Source organism: Aspergillus eucalypticola (assembly GCF_003184535.1).
Source record: "Aspergillus eucalypticola CBS 122712 chromosome Unknown BO83scaffold_28, whole genome shotgun sequence".
NCBI classification, from domain to species: domain Eukaryota; kingdom Fungi; phylum Ascomycota; class Eurotiomycetes; order Eurotiales; family Aspergillaceae; genus Aspergillus; species Aspergillus eucalypticola.
Genome location: NW_020290302.1, coordinates 389,124 through 406,430, shown reverse-complemented (window position 1 = coordinate 406,430; position 17,307 = coordinate 389,124). Strand labels below are relative to the sequence as shown.

The 17,307-nt window shown below is 51.4% G+C and overlaps 5 protein-coding genes across 5 annotated transcripts; 4 read left to right on the top strand and 1 right to left on the bottom strand.

The window, feature by feature from the left end:
- Positions 1 to 1,750: 1,750 nt before the first annotated feature.
- On the top strand, positions 1,751 to 2,574 carry BO83DRAFT_381590 (cytochrome b5-like heme/steroid binding domain-containing protein). Its single transcript, XM_025532024.1, has 2 exons — positions 1,751 to 2,070; positions 2,281 to 2,574. The coding sequence occupies exons 1-2, from the start codon at positions 1,894 to 1,896 to the stop codon at positions 2,356 to 2,358; spliced, it is 255 nt and encodes an 84-aa protein (XP_025384406.1). The 5' UTR covers positions 1,751 to 1,893; the 3' UTR covers positions 2,359 to 2,574.
- A 130-nt stretch (positions 2,575 to 2,704) lies between these two features.
- Positions 2,705 to 6,605, bottom strand: BO83DRAFT_321185 (putative nuclear migration protein; the record flags this gene model as incomplete). The annotated part of the gene is made up of 2 exons (XM_025527844.1): positions 2,705 to 3,522; positions 3,584 to 6,605. The coding sequence occupies 2 exons, from the start codon at positions 6,603 to 6,605 to the stop codon at positions 2,705 to 2,707; spliced, it is 3,840 nt and encodes a 1,279-aa protein (XP_025384405.1).
- Positions 6,606 to 9,733: 3,128 nt separating this feature from the next.
- BO83DRAFT_381588 (uncharacterized protein) lies at positions 9,734 to 10,363 on the top strand. The gene is made up of 2 exons (XM_025532023.1): positions 9,734 to 10,029; positions 10,090 to 10,363. The coding sequence occupies exon 2, from the start codon at positions 10,141 to 10,143 to the stop codon at positions 10,351 to 10,353; it is 213 nt and encodes a 70-aa protein (XP_025384404.1). The 5' UTR covers positions 9,734 to 10,029; positions 10,090 to 10,140; the 3' UTR covers positions 10,354 to 10,363.
- Positions 10,364 to 10,699: 336 nt separating this feature from the next.
- Positions 10,700 to 12,110, top strand: BO83DRAFT_124243 (haloacid dehalogenase, type II). Its single transcript, XM_025526049.1, has one exon. It carries the CDS (start codon positions 10,889 to 10,891, stop codon positions 11,693 to 11,695), a length of 807 nt encoding a protein of 268 aa, XP_025384403.1. The 5' UTR covers positions 10,700 to 10,888; the 3' UTR covers positions 11,696 to 12,110.
- BO83DRAFT_124227 (uncharacterized protein) lies at positions 12,024 to 13,600 on the top strand. Its single transcript, XM_025526048.1, has 3 exons — positions 12,024 to 12,112; positions 12,169 to 13,053; positions 13,106 to 13,600. The coding sequence occupies exons 1-3, from the start codon at positions 12,101 to 12,103 to the stop codon at positions 13,205 to 13,207; spliced, it is 999 nt and encodes a 332-aa protein (XP_025384402.1). The 5' UTR covers positions 12,024 to 12,100; the 3' UTR covers positions 13,208 to 13,600.
- The last annotated feature ends 3,707 nt before the right edge of the window (positions 13,601 to 17,307 follow it).

Genomic DNA, 17,307 nt, shown 5'->3' with positions numbered 1-17,307 from the left:
CCGATCTTCAACATCCCCGGTCGTCGGTACCCCGTTGATATCCACTACACATCTCAGCCGGAAGCGAATTACCTGGCTGCGGCCATCACGACGGTCTTCCAAATTCATGTCACTCAGGGTCCTGGAGATATCCTCGTTTTCTTGACAGGTCAAGAAGAGATCGAGGCGGCGGAACAGAGTCTACAGGAAACGTCGCGAAAATTAGGGAACAAGATACCCGAAATGATTATATGTCCAATTTACGCCAATCTTCCGTCTGAGCTACAGACTAAGATCTTCGAGCCGACGCCGCCAAAGGCACGGAAGGTCGTGCTCGCAACGAACATTGCCGAAACCAGTTTGACTATTGACGGCATTGTCTACGTGATTGACCCAGGCTTTGTCAAGGAGAACGTCTTCAACCCGCGGACGGGTATGGAAAGTTTAGTTGTAACTCCCTGCTCGCGAGCTTCCGCTAACCAAAGAGCCGGTCGTGCTGGACGTGTCGGCCCGGGCAAGTGTTTCCGACTCTATACTAAGTGGGCTTACTACAATGAGTTGGAGGAAAGCACAACGCCCGAGATCCAACGGACCAACCTGAGCAGTGTCATTCTGATGCTGAAGTCCCTGGGAATTGACCAGCTGTTGGACTTCGACTTCATGGACCCTCCTCCGGCAGAGACAATCATTCGTGCCCTGGAGCAGCTATATGCGTTGGGGGCGCTGAACGATCGAGGCGAGCTGACCAAGATCGGGCGACAGATGGCCGAGTTCCCAACAGATCCCATGCTGGCCAAGGCGATTCTAGCGGCCGACAAGTACGGCTGCGTAGAAGAAGTGCTGTCCATCGTGTCGATGTTGGGCGAGGCGAGTGCGCTCTTCTTCCGACCCAAGGACAAGAAGATCCACGCGGACAGCGCGCGGAATCGCTTCACCATCAAAGATGGCGGCGATCATCTCACGTTGCTCAATATCTGGAACCAATGGGTTGACTCCGACTTCAGCTATGTCTGGGCCAAGGAGAACTTCCTCCAGCAACGGAGTCTGACACGGGCGCGCGATGTCCGCGACCAGCTCGCGAAGCTATGCGATCGAGTCGAGGTTTCTGTGAGCACTTGCGGCTCCAACAATCTGCAGCCGATCCAGAAGGCCATTACGGCCGGATTCTTCCCCAACGCGGCGCGACTGCAGCGTGGTGGCGACAGCTATCGCACAGTGAAGAATGGACAGACGGTGTACCTCCACCCATCCAGCACGCTGTTTGAAGTCAACCCGCGGTGGGTGATCTACTTCGAGCTGGTGCTGACCAGCAAGGAGTACATGCGTAGCAACATGCCATTGCAGGCGGAGTGGCTGGTCGAGGTGGCGCCTCACTATTACAAGAAGAAGGATCTGGAAACGCTGGGGTTGGAGAAGAAGATGGCGAAGGGGCAAGGCGCGGCGGGCGAAAAGAGTCGGAATTGAGGATGCGAAAGAATATAGTAGAACTATTCTTTATATGTTGATACCAAATGAACAGCTAGCAAAATATAATGTATGTATGCATGCATGTACATCTACTTGCCAGCTTAAGTATCTATCCTATGGTCCCATAGTACGTAGTAAGGTAATTCCCGCAATAGTACTCGTAGTGGCACCGCCGTGACCCAATCACAACCCGCGGATTGCAACACGCGACAAACCGACCGCGGCTTTTACCCCCAAACCAACCTCGGCATCTTCGCATCACCTCCGCCCGCGCCGCCAACTTAAACCACCCAACTTTCCGACCCCGGATTCCAGACTATCCACTCTACCAACAATCACCGCTATTCAACATCCACCACCACCACCTTTATCCTCTCACCAAACTACCAAACCAAAACAAAGAACAAAACAAAGGAATCGCGAAAAGCGAAAAATAAAAGAACAAAAATGTCCCAAACATTCACCCCGGCCGACGTATCCACGCACAACAATCCCGACAAGGGAATGTACATCATCATCGACAACAGCGTCTACGACGTCACCAAGTTCGTCGATGAGCATCCCGGTGGCGCGAAGATCTTGAAAAGGGTAGCGGGAAAGGATGCTTCGAAGCAGTTTTGGAAGGTGCGTTTGTTTTTTTTTTTCATTTTCTTTTTTACACTCTTCTCTGCCCTTTATCTTGTCTACGCCGTCTGGGTTGCTTGTTGCTGTTCTTGATAGCTGCCTTTTTCTGTAATATTTCTGTTCGTCCTTTCGCTGGACTTGCTTTCGGATTTGGGATTATGTTGGTATACTGCAGATGCTAACATCTTATGTTCTTCTTCCCTGTTGTAGTATCACAATGAGGGCGTGCTGAAGAAGTATACGCCTAAGTTGAAGATTGGGGAGGTTAAGGAGGCGGCGAAGCTGTGAGATATGGGGGTTTATTGTCTATTTGTCTTGTTGGAATGGAGATCTTTGTTGTTGAAGTTTGGTCACGCATATACGCTTTAGATGTCGGGATGATGATGCTCCTTGGAGGGGGAGACTGCTCATGGTTCAAACAGTCCTAGACCGTCTATTACTAATAACATTAAACAATAGCTAACTAACTAGCTAAATACTATTCCCGCCAATATAACGAACGAGCAAAGTGTGGTATCCATAGCCGGCGAGCACTTGTTCCGAAGTGCCTTGATAAATTTAAAATACAGATAACTATAGCATCCACTTAAAATTCATGTGGGCTTGGAATGCGTTCTAATTTGGGCCTGCCCTTTCAGAATTCTCCGAACGGATCATGCCGGAGATGCCCGCGGCCCTCTGCGTATGGCGAGTCCAGCTCTTGGTTTGCGCTCCAGGCGCTCGACCCCTTTCGACTGTGTCGCGCAGACCGCGGGCCCTTGTATCCATTTGTTTGGTCGATGAACGCCTCCATACGGACTGTGCCAATGGCGTCGAAGAAGTTACCAGTCCGCACACTGGTTTCGGACGTGCGGCGACTGACGCTGGCCAGGCTGCCGCTGGCGTATGGCACTACAGGACCGTAAGTGTCTGAGGAGCCGCGTGTCGACGTCGCTGAGGGCATGGTAGCCTGACTTGAGAAGCTGCGGATGATCGGCATGCGGGGAGAAGTGTTGCTGCGCTTACGCGCATGATTCGAGAACCGTGGCACTGTCGGCGGGTCTGCAGCATCCATCGACTCGGCGGCTTCTAATGCAGGAGGTAGTTCAGGCACAGGCTCCGGTTGACTGAGAAGGGATCGTTTTCCCTTGGGTCGTGGGCGTGGGCGGCCCTTGGCGATTCGGATAGAGTCCCGGATTGGGTTACGGCGCAACGTGGCCGCGTGGGTGGGTGATGCGAGTTCCTCCTGCGGGACTGGAGGTAGGGAATCCAGGTCATGGAGACCCATGGAAGAGTGACTCAGGAAAGACAGTGCAGTCAGCCAGACATAGTGCCGCTCAATGCTAGAGGCAGTGAACTTGAGGGCACGCTGAGGTGTTAAGATCAGAATCGACCGATTGAATTGGTTTTGGGGGTTGAAGCCTTTAGGCAGCGGATTGTCATCCTTGACATCAAGGACGGATTGGATAACCACTAGATTAGGGTCAGTATGAATAAACCAAGGTTAAATAGTGATAAGAAGAGGATGAATTACATTTCCTACCGCTCTTACCCAACAGGGCTGGCCCGCTGGTCGGTTGCTTGCTGCTCCACATAACTGCCCGCTCATACGGCGCCAGCCAGACCCATCGCTTGTGTCTTGCGCCGCTGTTGGTAATATTTGCAGATACCTCTTCTGCATTCCGCCCATCCCAGTTGTCCTTCGGCTCGCCGACACCCCCAAACGACCTCCGTCTCCGGATGTACTTGTACATCCACTCCCCGACCATTGTCTGTGCAATCGCGTCGACAACGCTTGTGGGTTGGACAATGGTGGCTGTAGAGTCCTGCCGTCCGTGCGCAAATGGGCGAGACGCTGTCGGTGGGCGGATCGATCCCCTTTGGACAGCTCGTTTACCTGGAGGCGCAGTGATGTCGTCGTAGGGAAGGGGTGGATGCTGGGGACTGTCTGGCCCACAGGACGATGAGGACATGGTTGGCGACGAGCGGCTTCCGGGACGATCATGCGGATCTACATGCGACATGGCAGCCGCAGAGCGAACTCTGCGCAGGGTCGGACGTCGAACAATAGACGGTCTTCCTCGATCCGAGAAGTTGCGAGGATTGGACGGTGTTGGACTCTGCCGTCCGTCGCTCCCGCCGGGGAATTTTCTGGAACTGAACCGCATCGGCACAGGAATGGGAGGTGCAATGCCATGAGCACCATTACCACTTTCCATACTCGGCTCGCTGGGGCTCCGCTCGCGAGGTATCCGATGTGCTGCTGCCCCGTTGGAGATCATGGCTGTTTTACGGATATCCTGCTGCCTTGCCCCGGAAGCTCCAATGCCGAAACGCTGAGTCCACGAAGATGGTCCAACTACCTCCTTTGAGCCTGGGTCAATCGATGCTTCTGCCAAATCAGCCTCGGCTTCTCGTAGATGCTCGTCAATTTCCGGAAGAGGAGACTCGTCCAAGCTAGGACGTCCGTGCGTAGAGACGAGCTTTCCTCTCTTCAAGGTATACGACGCAAATGGCCGGTTCAAGAAATCATCGTCGGTGAAAACGTCCTTAGGTTGCACAGGGGTCTCTTCATCACTCGCTTGATCGAAACCAGCAAAGAGGCTACTCGATCGTAGAGGCCGCTTGTGTTCTGACTTGGACCCCTCAGCCAGCGGACCGTTGTCATTGTTTCCCGGATAGGCTTGCACTGGCTCGGCTGGCTTGGTGCGTACAGATGCTTTGCTCTCACGTCTCTTTGATCTTGGAGGAGGGGCATGATACGGCTGGATAGGAGGATCCTGGGCATTTTCGCCCAGTGGGAGGTCGGGTATCGCTGATGGGAGTAGACTGGCTGGTAGCTTGACAGGCCTTTGATCAATCCGAATATCTTCTGTCTGGATGCCAATGGTTCGACTGTCGATGCTCGGAGTGATGTTAGCCTGGCAGGAAACGCTCTTAGTTTGGGGTGGAAGAACCACGCTCCCTCGGGGCGAAGGGGGCTCCGAGTGTGGCGGGTGTATGGCGATCATTGGGATATCAATCTCGGGCGACTCCATGTCGTTTGGCGAGGCACTGACTCCCTTGTCATTTGTCTGTGCGACAGGAGTTTGCACTGTCTGTACCGACACAGACACCATCGGGGTCACCTCTGGGGCGGGCTGCGGTGTCTCGTCCAGCTTAGGAGTCCATGGGGGAGTGGGAAGGTCTTCGACAGTTTGACAGGAAGCCGATACCATATCAATTGTAAGCGCCGATGTGCCACTGTCTTTACCTTGATAGTGGTTCGCAATTTTGCTATCACGGCGCTCTGCAGTCTGCTCCACGGACGGTAGTTCAGGTTTTGATGGTGACACGGGCGACGGGGGAGGCGAATACTGGATGCCTGCGTCGCAGTACACATAGGGTGTCGTGGACATTTTCAAAGGGCTACTGGGCTCTGAGCCCCCATCAGCCTTGAACCCATGGCCATCTGCACTGGTCAGAGAAAGACCGAGGATTTTCCTCGCCTTGGCACCCATGCTCATTGTGCAAGAAAACTGCGAGTGAACGGAAGCCGGCCGTTCTTCTGGAAGTGCCTCGGGCGACTCTGGTACAAAATCGGTTTCAAAGGACTCGAACTCGTCTTCCTCGTCAAATGCCAACTCTTGAGCCAAGCTCAGCCCCTCGCTCTTAAGACCATGGGCGGTGGCTACACTCGCGACGGAGTACCGCACGTTGTGATAGTCAGTCTCATCGACGCTGTCAGCACTCACACTTGTGACACTGGTCCGACGATGCCCTTGACTGCTTCTTGAGTCAACACTTGCAGAGTCGCTGTCTTTCCCGACTTCTACCAATGTTGCGGTCCGATCACGCCCAGAGTCATCGGAATTCTGGGCTGAGTGAAATGAGCCAGCTGCTTGAGCAGCGGCTACCTCACTCAACACGACCTTCAGGCGCCCTTCCACCACATGCACTTTTCGTTCCAAGTTTCTCCGTTCGCCTTCCCAAGCATCTTTGTCTCGGTTCCAAAGCTGTGCCGTTTTCTCTACCTCCTCTTCACGGCTTCGTGCCTTCTTCTGGGCTTGTTCTAGCTTCCTACGGACATCTGTAATGTTTTCTAGGGCTTCATCACGCTCTCGTGCTAGCTCAGTGAGGGCGGACGAAGATCCACCTTCCAGCAGCTGCAATTGATGCTTGAGCGAACGAGACTCCTTAGTGCTCTTGGATAGACGTTCAGCGAGACTTTCGTTCTCCGTTTGTGTTTCGTCTAGAGTCCGTTCGAGTATATCAATTGCCTTTGCTTTACCCTCCACGTCTCGCCGCAGAGAAAGAATTTCGGAAACAAGTGAGGCATGTAGTGTAGGTGTGAAGCGCCGCGGATCTAGTGGCGACAAGTTGTCCTCGTCAGCAGTATCATCATAGTCACTGCGGGCATCGGGCGAGAAATTCAGGATCGGTAGGGAATTAGGCGAAGACGACAGGCCGGGGGAGGAATCTGCCCGAATGTGTATCGAAGGAGGTCTTTGCGGTGTTGCAGACGGCGTCGGGACGGCCCTCGCCGCAGGGCTTGAGTAGACGGTCTCAGTGGCCATTGTGTGTGTATGCCCAAGGTCGGTGGATGTTCGACAGCTCAACGCATCCCCTCAATTGCAACTGAGCAACCAAAGATTGTAGTACCGCGTCATGCGCTTTCCGTGAGCTTTACATATGCTGTGATCCTCGACGTCCCCAGCAAGGACCAGCTCGACTGGCCGAGGTCTGAATGTGCCAGCCGTTCGCCCGTCAAAATCTATTGAAGCGTCGTGGCTACTAGACTTTCTGGCGCAAAAGGGCAGACCTGATCAGCACATGGTGTCTGCTTCGAGCGCCAAGGGACGCGGTTGGAAGTAGGGCTGGAGACCAGATAAGGCATGCAGAAACAAGGATGGTACTTACCTGCGATCGAATCAGAGTTCAAGGCTTGCCACCTTCACAATGCACAGGCTGCAGGCGCGTCAATGCAAATGAGTGTGCTGGGAAAGAGAGGCCAGTGAGGGGGAGCAAAGTATGAACTGAGTCAAGGTCTCTCTCGTGACGCGGGGATGGGGAGGAGGGGGGCAGGATGTATGGATGGAAACAGGATCGGAGGACGATCAAGAAAGCAGCAGCGTCGCGAAATCGGATCCCAAAATATTTATTTTTATTACCTGCCAGAGGCCGCGGAAGTCTAGACAAAGGATCTGAGGGGAAAGGGGAGATTGTTTGCCAGGCCACCCTCTAGTGATTTGGAGTACACCGGCTCAAGAGCTAAACTGGGCCTTGCACGAAAGAACCTTGTCCATGACCCATACATCGGGCGGGGGACAGCTAGCCCAGTAAATGAGTGATAGAGGTAGGCCCATTCGACAGCGGAGTTATTGTCTGCCAGAACCAGAGCAAACTAGCGCATTAGCTTCGTCCAGGGGTGTTCGTTAGGGGGAAGATGGGGAACCGAAGGCCAACTCCACGCACCCAATGACTAGTGAGGAGAGAAACCACCGAGCGGCTCCACTAGAGCTTGCCACAGCTGGGCTGGAGGATCCCGATCCAATAGGCAAGTGATAGAGGATGTGTCTGGCAGTGCGACGGATCGGCCGCCGCCATTGCAGATGAATGGCTGGTGACCGGCGGACTGGTAACAGCCAAACCCTCGTCGGTGGAAAAGCATAGCCAATGAAAGAAAGCAGCCGAGCAGGAAATAATTATATGTAATAAAAATAACAAGAGGCAGTGATACCTGTCTACAGAAGGAAAAGGGACTCGAGTCGAATCTGAAACAAGGCAACATGCATTGATCCTAGCACACCGCGGGAACAGGGGATGGCAAACGCGAAAGCAAAAGCGAGGGGGCAAAGAAAAAAAAAATTAGAATAAAACTAATCAATATAATTAAAAGGAGGACGGTAAGCTGAAGATCGTCCCTGTGTACTTTGTACTTTCTTGTGCGAATCCGATGAAAGTGTACCCGATGGGAGGGGCCAAGGGAATCCCAGCACGAAGTAGGAAGGGAAAAATGGAAAAAGAAAATATAATTCAACAAAAATAAAATTGGCATTAATAGAAAGATAAGCCAATTGAATGGAAAAGCAAAAAAACACAAGACCAAGCTAAGGTGGACTAAAACGCGACCGAAGTCGACCAAGAATCCACGGCCGGCACAAAGACTGCCGGGCAAAGGTCGTTAGAAACCGTAGTACTTGAACTTGACGGCAGTTCGTGTCAGTCACTAGTCGGGTCCACCGGTGGACTCAATGGGATCGTCGTCTCTCCTCGATTTCGATTCTGCGCCTGCTGGTTGGTGAGATTGCCTTATATATGACTTCTCTCCGATGGCCAAGATATATTGGTAGCCTCGTTGCCATTTATCGGTCATACCGGGCGAGCGTCTTGACAGTAGATGTTGAATAGTCACTGGGATAAGTGAAGGCCAGCCTGCAAGGACTGACTCCAGCCGACGCGACGATGATGGGTGTACTAGCCGTCGAAGAAAGTTTGCATCTCCCCAATCGTATGATTGAATGGCGAGCGGGAGGCTTCAGAACATCTTGTTCAAAGCCACCAATGGATTTTCCAACAAGCCCGTGCTCCATGTTTCAGAATCCATTCACCAGCCCCAGAAAAATCTGCGCAACTTATATTTAGGAAAACCATCCCGTCACGTCCTGATGATGCGCTTGCTAACCCCCGATCTGCTTTCAGACCCGGAGTAGACTCGGAGTTCCTTCATCAAGTTGGTCGTCCCGGAAGTTGGTGGTTCAGTTGTCAAGGGCACCTAGTACAGCATCTGACATACAATCACATGGGAGGCGTTTAATTTCCGCGCTTTGTACTCCATACAGTACTACCTGTGCTCGTTGATTCCCGAGCCGAATATAGACCAGAAGGGGTGCACGAAAGGAACAGTCGGGAAGGATCCTTGGGTGCTTCCGTTCAGCTTAGCTCCCCACTTATCATTTCCCCTGTTCCCTGGTTCAGGACCACCTTGGGAGACGGCCCGGCGCTCAACTTTTGGGTAGTGTCTCCAGTCCGGAAATTACATACCAGGGAGGCGGGGAGACTGAATGACCCTTTGCAGACTTCCTTGCTGTTGGCAGCCTGCGAGGGAAAACGTCTCCTCGTGATCACTTCTGCGTTAACGGACGGGATCTATAGTAAACTCGCCTTTCCTGTCACCAAATCATCACGGACCTCTGGGGTGGATATTTATTCATATCGAGTTCATTTAATGGCTTGGCGACCATCGATGTTTGCCGTCTGCGATCACCTTTCTCGCGCGGTCCGTGTGACGCAAGGCGATGATGTGCGTTAGATCGAAAGGAATGGAGCAAAAAGGACGTGTTGCCAGCTAGTATCTATCTAGTTATCAATCCGGTATTGTTCAGTCAAATCAGCATCTGACCTTCGTCCCTGGCTCACTTAAGAGAACGTGAGCAGTTACGTACCAAAGCCAATTGGCTTGCAGTCTAATCGGCTCTAGTCTGCGCCGGCTTCAAGCTTGGCGACCCACGCGGCAAGACGGACTGGAATTTGCGCCTTCCGGCCTTCATCTCAGGGGTAAACCGGACCTGACAGGTCGGCCGTGCGTTACCTGAACGGCTGTGCAAGCTGCAGTGTGAAGTAGACACTAGACAGGGATCATACTTAGACAGTCCATTATTAAATCGTTGTATACAATTATAACTATAATACTAGTGTTAATCTCCTAATATCCAGTAGTGGCTCTCGCCGGAGAACATCCGCGGTTGGTCTGGACTGGTCCGGCTGGTGTCTCGGATGTCGTCGCGTCGCTCTAGAGAGCACCAGGATCAACTATCATAGTACTAACAACGCATTTCGAAAGAGGCGATCACATAGATAGTGTCTTCCTGGCTAGACTAGGAAACCAAAGAGGCCTCTTTGATACAGCCAATGAGAATCGCATTCCGGTCCTAGACAGACCAAGATCACGCCGTTTGAAGGATCATCGGGCTGCAGCTGTCATTATCCAGGAAAGGATAACTAAAAGATGCCTGGTCAGCCAACGGTGAACGTTCAATGCAGGGCCAGCGATGCGCGGACCTCCAGTGAGACGTAACCCCGTAGTTTCCCGTCTATTAACCTGAAGCAGCGATGGATGGTGATAATGTGATAGATCCAGGGATCACCGCAGCTTGTGGGGTTGGGGGAATCTCATTAATACTTTCTTTGCCTCTCCCGTCTCTGTACAATCGTGTTGGATCAGCCAGCCGGGAGTCTAATCCGAACTCTGGACGGCAAGTAAAAGTAATGAAAGTCTCGTTACTTTTCGAACACGGGACAGAGAGGAGGGGGTTAAAGAGCTGAGAAAGGAGGGGGAGGGTCTATTGGGAAGAGAGAGAGAGAGAGAGAGAGAATGAGTGAGGGAGAGTCGATCGTTTTGCATGCTTTGCATCGCCAGAACTCTTGGCTGATGTTTCTGCCGGGGCACACTTTCTTCGCCTTCGCCATTCTTTCCCCTCATGACTTCGTCGTCGCTGATTTCTTCTCTTTCTTTCCCCAAGGATTGTGGAATTCATATATCTAGATAGGTTAGGCAAACAACTAGAGCCGTGGAATTATCAGTAGGAAGTGTTGTTGATGCTTTAGCTCGGTCGGCGCCTTCGGACATCCTCTCTGCTACACCGCAGCGTGCATATCTTACAGACCCGCGAAGTACCGCTATAGAACGCATCTCCTCCGTACCCCGTACACACATCAGCCAAGATCCAAAGCTCTAAAATTACGTCCCGACAGACAGGCACCTTCAGCGGCGTTGTGCAAAACGGAACACGGACAGTGACACCCGAACCTTGCATCAGCTAGATAGGTACGCCACACGAGTCAAATCATACATCCCATCATGTCGATCAGCCCACTTCCAAAGGTACTATTCTTTGACATCTTCGGCACTGTCGTGGAATGGCGCTCCTGCGTTACTCGGGCCCTGATGAAAGCGGCTGAGCATGCTCTGCTCGATCCTGGAAAGCAGCTTCCAGCGGACGTCCGCGCACGGGTACAGTCCATGACCCCTGAGGACTGGCAGGCCATTGCGGAAGAATGGCGCGCCTCCTATGGACGGTTTACGAAAACTTTTCAGCCATCATCGACGTTCGTATCGGTTGATGAACATCATTATAGTTCCATCCAGCAGTTGCTCCACCAGTACGGTCTCCACGACATTTTCTCTGATGAAGAGCGGTGGGATCTTGCACTCTGTTGGCATCGCCTCGAGCCTTGGTCAGACTCAGTCGAAGGCCTCAGGCTGTTGAACCGTCGCTTTCAGACTTGTACGTTGTCGAACGGCAATGTGTCCCTTCTAGAAGATCTTTTGAAACATGGGTCATTGCCTTTTATGAACGTGGCCAGCGCTGAGCACTTCGGAGCCTATAAGCCCGCCCTCCAAGCGTATCATGGAGCAGCCAAGCGGTTCGGCTTGGATCCCAGTGAGTGTGGTATGGTAGCAGCACATTTGTACGATCTCAAAGCGGCAAAGAAAGCAGGCTTCATGACGATCTACGTCGAACGGCCCCAGGAGGAAACCTTCACCTCTGAACAGATTGCCGAAGCCAAACAGGAGGGTTTTGTCGACCTGTGGCTCGAGCATGGCTACAGCGGCCTGATTGGAGTGGCTGAGCAACTTGGTGTTTTGAAGGTAACGAGGCTGTAGGATTAGATTTTTGGGGGTGGAATGTGTCCAGGCGCTGGTTTTGCACGCCATTTGTCGAGCACAAGGTCGTGCAATGTCATCTGCACCACCCGAAAAATTGTCCAGGGCATCCTTTCTACTGATGCAGTCTTTCCTGTCATTATATCCAGGCATTAGCATATCCCCCTACGCGCTTGCTTTAGGAATGACGATAGCTCAGTCTTCGGTTAATTTTTCCAAGCTCTGCCCCGCATCATAAGATGTCATCATCGTGGCGATTTGTCAGCGCCCAGACCTCAGGATGTGTATAAACAAAAGCTGACTGACAGTTCGAACGGTGATACTGTAAGCAGTGCGCTCATCTTCTGGTGCTACTTGACATATCAATTACCTTGTCGGCTTTGATCTGATTCGATTGTTAGCAATATGGCGGAACAGGTATAGATCGTCGTTGATGAGTGTTTCTAGAACACGGGATAGCTAAGCTGTGACAGGAATCCCAAGTGCATCGCCATGCTGATGCAGATGGTCACTTCCGACGCAAGGATTCCGCCTTCCGCTCGACTGTATCATCGAATCCTGATGCAGAGTTCCCTGCTGAAAGGGATCGTTATGTTCTATACTTGAACTACGGATGTCCGTGGGCGCACCGGACCAACCTGGTTCGATCTCTCAAGGGCCTAGAGGACATCATCCAGCTCGTCGTTTTGGACCCCGAGCTGGGCCCCGAAGGTTGGTTCTTCTCTGGCCGATGGGGATCCGCAGAAAAAGATCCCTTGTATGGGTTCACAAAGTTGAGCCAATTCTATTTCAAGGCGCAGCCGGACTATCAAGGACGCTATACCGTTCCGATGCTCTGGGATAAGATGAAGGAAACGATCGTGAACAACGAGAGTGGCGAGATCATCAGGATGCTTTACACAGAGTTCGACCATCTTCTGCCGGAGGTGCTGCGTGAGGCCAACCGGCCTGGCGGGGGATTCTACCCGGCACATCTGAGGTCAGAGATTGACGCAATGAATGAGTGGGTGTATCACAAGATTAACAATGGCGTGTACAAAACCGGATTCGCCACAACGCAGGAGGCTTATGACGCGAATGTGTATCCACTGTTCGAGGCCCTGGACCGCGTTGAGCAGCATCTGGCACAGCCAGGCCATCAACCATACCTGTTTGGGGAGAATATCACGGAGGCGGACATCCGACTGTACACGACCATTTGTCGGTTCGATGTAGCCTACTATCTGATCTTCCGCTGCAACCTGAAGATGATCCGACATGATTATCCGCTGCTCGACCGTTGGTATAGACGACTGTACCATGATGAAACGCAGCGTACCCGAGGCGGAGCATTCAAGAAGACCACTTTCTTTGGCATAGTAAGTGAACCGTGATAGTCGGAAGGTGGCAATCGCTAACAGTCTTGAGCAGTACAAGTTCAACTATCTGAAGGCGCTAGGAAAGCGGTCGGGCAGTACTCAGACGATCATCCCGGCTGGTCCATTCCCGGACATCCTGCCCTTCGAGGCGTAGTGGATAGTAATGATCTCCAGTGGCGCGTGGATAGATTTGCACGGATATCGGGCCTCGCTGTTCGGCATCACATGGGTTTAAATATTAACCAACCCTGCGTTGCTTCGAGAAATGTAGATTGAAAGGGATTGTTGCGCGCACAGAGCATGTCCTGGTTCCGGTCTTGCTCGTTCTTTCCTTAGCTTGAGGAGAAGTGAAGGACAAAATTCACGACCACGCTTCTCATGCATTGCGTTACGCAACAACCATTTTGTCAAAACAGGCGACCGTTTGACTAAAGAACACTGGTCACTTAGTATGAGTAAAAGGAAGTAGTTATGCAGTCATCATGTAACTACCGGTCGGCTTATTAGACTTCAAGACCGTAATTAGACTTTACTAGTCAGGGCAGTCGAGGGGGCAGATGAGGGACCATCTAACGAGGAGAGGCAATTGAAGCCGGGGGGACGTGTCTAACGCAGAGAAGACCTCGCAGACTAATCCGCATCTCCCGAGGCACGATGCCCGACTAGAGCAGTGGTCTACTTCCTAGACTGCCTTGGCAAAAAGCCGTCGGCCAAGATGCCCAATCCGGGTCTGGACAGGATTGTCAGGCACGGGGCTTTTTCGAAGATCGGTCAGGATGGACTCGAAGATCGGTTTCATCTGGTCGGAGACTGCTATGCTCTGTCTTAGTGGACGGCATGCAAGACGATGATGGGATAAAAATTGAGGAGTGAGGGGGCAAAGCTGGGCTCGGCACGATATTATCGTAAAAAAAAGTGGGTGGGAAGGAAGCATTTCAGAATGCGTCTAGAAGGAACTAGATATTCGCGACAATTTCCTTTCTCTCCGGAAGGTTCTTTCAGGGGGTTCGAACTATATTACTCGCTTGTATGGAGAAGCAGGATATGTGGCGGATTCCACTTCACCCATGCAGAGGCAACGGATAGGGGGGCTCTTTTAGTGGGAATGAATGAGACACCGGACATAAGTATGGTTTCTTGGGAAAATCCAGACAGTAGAAGAGTACACCTGTCGTTGACGTTGAGGAGAATGGGAAGGAAACGACCAAGGTTAGCTGTTGGTAAAAACTAGGAAGTGGAAGCTGTCAGGATGCACGGGGAACCCAAGCCATGTGCAGAGTGGGCAGGTTACCTAGTAAATAGTCGATACTAGTCACTAGCCGGTAATTAGTGACCCAGGCAGGTGGGACGCCTTTTTTTTTTTTTTTTTCTTCTTATTTTCTCCCCCTTCTCCCCTCTCTGCTTCTTACGCTGCTGTCCCCCCTGATGCGTTCGCATGCTTGGCCGCAGATGTTGCACTGTGTTTCTCTAGCAACCAGGGCCATCATAATCCTCAAGCAGCAAGCTGCATGCGTTGGTTCAGAAGTCATGCATGATGGGTGGAGGTCGAAGATAGTTATCTACATAGATGCAGGTCCTTCATGGGGTGCATGCAAGTCATGCAGCCGGTAGTTCTAGGTTGGCCGATGAAGAGGGGAAAAGAGAAGTAAAACGCACTGACGGTTATACTAAGCATTAAGTATGTATGGTGTTGCCGCTCCTAATGTAGGGGTTCTCGACTGGTTTTTCTACACAATACCACTGTTGTTGAGAGTTGTTAAGCGTTTCATTTCGAGGAGGGAGAGGGAGAGGAAGAAAAAATAATAGTAAAATATAATACATATATAGAACAAATAATACTTATGATGAAGAAAGATAAAATCCAAAAAGCCTTAACCAAAAGAATTATCCATTACTCCTAGCTTTCTTGACTGGAGCAGGTACGGAAACCTGCATCTGACCTGTTCCGGACTAGCCGGCGGTCCATCCACCGTTGAAAGACGTGCGAGTCAGCTTTGATTGTGATGGGACGAAGACTAAGCCGGTAGCGTCGGCTACGACTCACAGACACACCAATGAAGGGAGCGGGCATCCCGTCGGTGTCAGAATTTTCTTCCAGATTACCTATCATGAAGATGACCAGGTCCGGCGATTCAATGGGAATGAAAAGACCGGCAGATTTACTTCCTTGAGGAGGATAGATTCTGGACCACGGACCGCCATCCAGTAGATATCAACCACACAGTACTAGATAGCAGTAGTTACTAGTTACTTAGTAGTTAGTAGTAGTAGTTGAGTAATCCCCGAGAGCTACTTTAGCCACCCACGTGGAAGGAAATGGGGCCGGGATATTACTCGCGATGCTATTTAAAATGATGGATAGCTTCAAAGTCCCAGGGGATAGGCCACATCACGATGGGTTCGCGTTCCTGGTGGATTCGTTGTTGATTAATTCATATTAATCTACATGTCAACAACGGTTCAAACCCCCCGAGAAGGAAGGTGCTTAGTTAACGGATAGATAGCACACAGTAGGCGGGATTCTGCTTGCGACGAGACATTAATGCCTAGTTGTGTGTGTGTGTGTGTGTGTGTGTGTGTGTGTGTGTGTGTGTGTTTTGTGTGTTTATCCCAGGGGGATTCATTATTCTCTTGTTGAATTTACAATTTGTCCTCCCGTAGCCGAAAAACCAAACCCGGTCACATTCGCGGTAAACCAGAACAGGTAACTAATGGGAGAATCAAGCAAGCGAATTGGAAGTACGAATCAAGAGCAGGCCGGTAGGTTCTTCTTCAAAAGATCGCGCCTATAATGTGGCTTGGTAAGAGTTTGTCTGCTCTCAGTCCGGTCAACCGGAGGAAGTTTTTCTTTCAATCTTGCTCGCTCCGCACAATCTCGATGGGATGGAAGTGATTCGAGGACTGACTCTGGGTGCGTCGCTGTAGGCAGTAAGCTCTAGCTCAAAGGAAAGGCCGGAGGTCCAACTCTCGCGCTATGGACCGGCCCGATACTTGATCTGTACACTACCTCCAACAATAGTCGAAGGTCACCCAACAGATAGCCAGCAAAGTTCAGAATATGCTATTAGTTAGTTAACTAACTACGAAGTATAGTATTTCACATCGTCTTTCGAGGTTGGGGAGCCCTGTGTTACTAGTCAATTAGGTCTCTTTCAAGGTCAACGGTACATGCAATACTGTGCTACCTCGAACAGTTGATCTCTCCTAACCTATTTAGTGTGTCTCAAGGGGCTAACATTTTAGCTCATGAATGGTGACCTTTTGCTTCCGATAAATCTCCCTATGCTGCAGATGCAATAGGGGGAAAGGACAATGCCTTCCCCTCCCCACCAGGGTGTCTCCAGGGTTTTACCATCCTCAAACTAAGACTGACCGGAAGCCGATTTGTCAAACGTCATATACCGCGGCGATGGAGACTTTTGTTCTACTTAGAAGCCCCTTTTCGTTGTTCGAGAACGCTACTAGTCTTCTACGATGTTGGGGGCACCTATATCCACGAACCTGTTACTGGTGAACATCAAGGTTAACTCCCCAATAGTGTGCAAATAATGACTAATAGAATACTCCCGTAACTCACTAGCATTGTCCGAGTTCGTTGAGGTTTCCAACGCACTTCTGGTTGACAAACAACGACGCGTCGCAGCCCAAGTACAATGGCTCTTGGGCGAATTTGTTACACTTTTACAAAATCCCGATAATCAGGATGGTTGGTTTTAGTCCGGTTCCCCAGGGGAGAGAGGGGGGGCGCGGAATGTTCTTTCCTTCTCCCCGTCGCACTTGAGTGGAACTTGCGACTCTTAGGGCATCGTCAACCGTGAAAATCCTCCTGCTACACGGGATGGATGGGTCCTCATGGACCTACTTTGGTCCATACAGACGAGTGGCTTTGCTCCGTAAGGCGTCATATCGAGCACTGCCTTTCTGGTCCCTTGGTAGAACTTCGGGCAGTCACCTGGTGGCGCAAAAGGTTCTTGTTCACCAGCAGGTATCTAACTTTACTCGCCTGGGCACGGCATGAGCAAGTGTGGTATGGTTTGCCTTTCATCCATCGCGGGTTAAATGTTGGCACCACATGCGCATTGGATTTCTCTTTGCGCCAGGCGAATGGTTGTCCCTTAGTGCCTCCGTGATAGGGACACTCAGAGCTAATGAACTTGTTCCTTACTCCTGATCCAACCTGCAAATCTGCAATCGGGGCGAATACCATTTGTTACCATTTACCATGCCCGTTCTGACTTATGTCTGTTGTGGGGA

Excerpts from the sequence above, each read along its gene's own strand:
- BO83DRAFT_381588 (XM_025532023.1), top strand. The coding sequence starts at position 10,141 with ATGGATGGTGATAATGTGATAGATCCAGGGATCACCGCAGCTTGTGGG.
- BO83DRAFT_381590 (XM_025532024.1), top strand. The coding sequence starts at position 1,894 with ATGTCCCAAACATTCACCCCGGCCGACGTATCCACGCACAACAATCCC. Across the intron at positions 2,071-2,280 it reads CTTCGAAGCAGTTTTGGAAG|TATCACAATGAGGGCGTGCT; the intron begins GTGCGTTTGTTT and ends TCCCTGTTGTAG.
- BO83DRAFT_124243 (XM_025526049.1), top strand. The coding sequence starts at position 10,889 with ATGTCGATCAGCCCACTTCCAAAGGTACTATTCTTTGACATCTTCGGC.
- BO83DRAFT_124227 (XM_025526048.1), top strand. Across the intron at positions 13,054-13,105 it reads AGACCACTTTCTTTGGCATA|TACAAGTTCAACTATCTGAA; the intron begins GTAAGTGAACCG and ends AGTCTTGAGCAG.